Source organism: Montipora foliosa, chromosome 12 (assembly GCF_036669935.1).
Source record: "Montipora foliosa isolate CH-2021 chromosome 12, ASM3666993v2, whole genome shotgun sequence".
NCBI classification, from domain to species: Eukaryota; Metazoa; Cnidaria; class Anthozoa; order Scleractinia; family Acroporidae; genus Montipora; species Montipora foliosa.
Genome location: NC_090880.1, coordinates 803,670 through 807,264, shown reverse-complemented (window position 1 = coordinate 807,264; position 3,595 = coordinate 803,670). Strand labels below are relative to the sequence as shown.

Below are 3,595 nucleotides of genomic sequence, written 5' to 3'. Positions count from 1 at the left end.
GGAGCACCTCATTTGCATCGGGCATATTTAATGAGATGAATTTTCGAAGATGAATTTCTCCGCGACGTTGTGGTTTAATCGGTCGAAATTGAGCAAACTTGTTCGAGGGATTCAAGCGCTTCGGTGGTGTGAATTGGGAAGACATCGGTGGAAACCCGGCCGAGAAACGCTTTATCGAAAAAAAGCCAACTTTCGAAAAATTCTGACTCGCTCGCATTTTACCCTAAAACCCTGAACCAACGCGTGCTAAATCGCTGCGAAAGCTTTACAGGATAAAACACAACTGTTCACAGCAAAAGCCGTTACTGGCAATCACCGCAAAAGCTTTAATTGCTAAACCCGCGTAAAGACAATTTCAGCAAAATAAGTCCAACCCCACACTTAAAGTTAAAATCTAACATTAAACCGTGAGGCAATCGCTGCGAAAGCTTTTAAATTGTCCTTTGTTCGTTGTATCTGTCCCAGAGTAAGGCAGGCTTCCCAGAAACAAAGTCTTTCGATTTCGTGTCGTCTCGGCTTATCTGTGAAATCCACGCGTTTCGGCGATCTACTGTTAGCTGTTTATAGCCTGCGAACAGGCTCCCAGCGAGAGCGAAAAAAATTCGGCGAGCGAAGCGTCACCAGACCGCTCTCGCCTCATCCCACTCGCCCTAGACTACACTCGGCTAACTCGCCCTAAACCCAAGCGGGAGCCTGTCCGCAGGCTAAGCTGTTTATAACTTTCACCGTTCTTATCAACAACGATAGGTATACGGAATAGACTAATACCTTCCTTGTTTCCAGATTTTACTCCACAGCCAGGTATATAGAGAACCATCGCACTACAACTCACTCACATCTCTCTCTACGCGTCTCTGTTTACGATTCGAGGGGCTCCACAATGGCGGTTAACGACGGTTGTCAAGGACTAAGGTCACGTGGGTGAAAACCAAGAATAGAAACTGAAAAGAATGCTTATGCAAAAGTTTGGAGGGCAAAAACATTACGGTATTTTTGAAAGTGGTCTTTTGAAGAAGCACATGGTACAGCACCAGGAAAAATACGCTAACTAGACTCTTTGCTTCCAGGTTGTTGATGGTAACAGAAACCTTAAAGAAATGTTGACGTTTTACCAGGACTACGACAAGTACCTTCTAGGAATTGAAAAATGGCCTTATCACTCAGTCCAGCAAGCAGTGTGCTAACCACTTTGTGTACATGTAAATGAAAAAAATAGTGATTTATTGGTAAACGCTGACTATATCAAAGTACGAAGTAGGCTAGAATTATTAGTCCCCAAATTTTTTCGCATTGTTGAAAGTGGGAGTCTGCGAGGCCAACTTTTTAATTATTTAACTAAAGGTTCCTAACCTCTTAATGCCTGTATGCAAAATACATGCAGTCTTCTTTGAATGACATCTTATCTATGGGAACCTTAACTGAGCAAGGACAATGGCTATGAGAATGTTGTCGAAAATTACTATTTCCCGCAATTGCCAGTCGCTTGGCATGGAAAGTGCGTGTCCACATTCCAGGAATAAAATTGGTGAGAGCGGTGTAGATATTTCCAAAGAAACTTGAAAATTTAACATCAGGTGCTTGTGTCCTCTATACAACCTCAAAATTGGTCATTTCACATCGTAGTCAGGACGAGAACGGCAAGGAAATGTATCAAAACTTGAAAACCAACCTTTTGTTTTGTGGCGGCAGTTCTTTTCCATGGGTAACAGGTAATGGGTGAAGGGGTAGTATTTATAGTACAAAATTTAGCATTTTAATTTCTTGAATTTTCAACAACCTGACCCGCGAGTTAAGAATTACCACAAGCGGTATTACCTTGTTGCTCTTATTTCGTCTTCGTCTTTCAAGCTCCTTGAAATTTATAACAAAACTCACATGTAGTTCAATTATACCCATTGACAGGTAACAACAATTTACTTACATTTACTACGACTCAGTAATCTGAATGAAGTACATGAAAAGGCAACGTGGTTTTTGTTTGAGTTTCGAATAACTGCTGAAACATACGCAATTTATAGGGTCACTTGGAACTCACGAAGCAAATCAATGCATCGAGCAATGAACAACAGTTTTTATTACAACCGTTAGGTAGAAATCTCTATCCTTCACCCGTTACCCTTTTAGTTTACCCATGGTTTTGTGACGTTCTCGTAGTCGTCGTCGTTCTTGCTTTAGCACCCTTATGATAGCGTGTGTACACGACAGACGCCCCAAGCTCATAACACGATTTTGCAATGCAAAACTATTATGTACAAAAGGAAGATAGTTTAATGGTGAAAAGAGTTAAAAATTAAGTTAAGTTGAAGCATTTAACTTATCAAAAATCCTTGAACAATCGACTTATCCGTACACAGCTACATTTTCAACCATTCTAGCAATTCAGTTGCATTCAATTCTTGGCGGTGGGTCCTCGTACACCAAAATAAAAAAAAGTTCGACCTCCAAACCCACTCGGGCTGGTCATCCGCATTGTAAAAACCTGTGAAACTTTGTATTTGTTTCGTTATTCCCTGTTTGGGTTAGGTCATTGTTTCAAGGTTTTAGTTCTCTGTTGTTTCTTTATGTAAACTGTAACTTAACGAATGTAACTACAGTGTCGCCAGCGAGGCACAAGTTTCAGCGTAGTGAAGAAACACCCATGCCCATTTTTTGCGAAAACGTACTTACCCAAGCATTATTAAACAAGCTATTAGACCTCAATCCAACCAATCAAAGACTCTCTGTCGTTCCTCACAAGACCAAGTATCTTCTATCCTGCTACGCTAAACTATAGAATACGGGGCCACTATTGAAACAAGTACTTTTTCAGAGGCGCGGTAGTCAACTGACGAGCCGCCGAGCCCCTCAAAGATATACCTTATTCGTTCTTTAAGCATTGAATTTCACTAACACGCTGCCGGGGCCACTCAAAGGTCTATCTCACGCGTTCTTTGAACAATTGAATTTCACTCAATGATGAACCTTATTCGTTCCTTAATTAAACTGCGGAGCCACTGCCGGCTTTCATTGAAACCCCTGCCCAGCGCTATTTGGGGAACAGCTGGTCATTTAAGATGTTTGCAAGACGAGAAAAAAGCAAGATACTGCAAATTTCTTCTCTTTTTGAAGATACCGGTATAGACGGATGCAATGGCAACCGACTCGGAATGCAATCGGAAAATTTCCGGAGTTTGAAAAATGAACGTCTATACCTTCGCGAAATGTTTTTTTTTTTTTCCGGGAGCCGGAACGGAAATCGGATGCGGAAAAAATCAAATGGTAAAAATTCTAAAACCAAGCAAGGGAATTTAGTAAGAACTCAAACGATTTTGCTCTAGTTTCTTCTGATGAACCATACCATCCGAATTTTCGCACTGAGCCGCTACTTTCCCATTGCTTTTGTAAGAGATTGTTTGAAGGAAAGGAAAGGAACTTTATTTAAGTGTCTAGTCTTCTATCACTGGAGAACTATAAATTGGGGACACTGTAAACTGAAATTAACACAAATTAAATCAAAAGGTTGGTTTTTGAGGAGAAGGGAAAACCGCCGGAGAACCCTGCCAAAATCCTCTAGAGTAGAGAACCAACCAACTCAACCCAAATCTGACGCTGACTC

The 3,595-nt window shown here is 41.1% G+C and overlaps 1 protein-coding gene across 2 annotated transcripts in view; it reads left to right on the top strand.

Moving 5' to 3' along the window:
- The window catches only part of LOC137980306 (thymidine kinase 2, mitochondrial-like), an 18,053-nt gene extending 15,339 nt beyond the window's left edge, over positions 1-2,714 (top strand). For both annotated transcript variants that reach the window (XM_068827706.1, XM_068827707.1), the window contains exon 10: positions 1,068-2,714. In XM_068827706.1, the coding sequence (XP_068683807.1) occupies positions 1,068-1,184 (117 nt within the window). In that variant the 3' untranslated portion in view covers positions 1,185-2,714. The remainder of the gene's footprint in view (positions 1-1,067) is intronic.
- Positions 2,715-3,595: the final 881 nt, after the last annotated feature.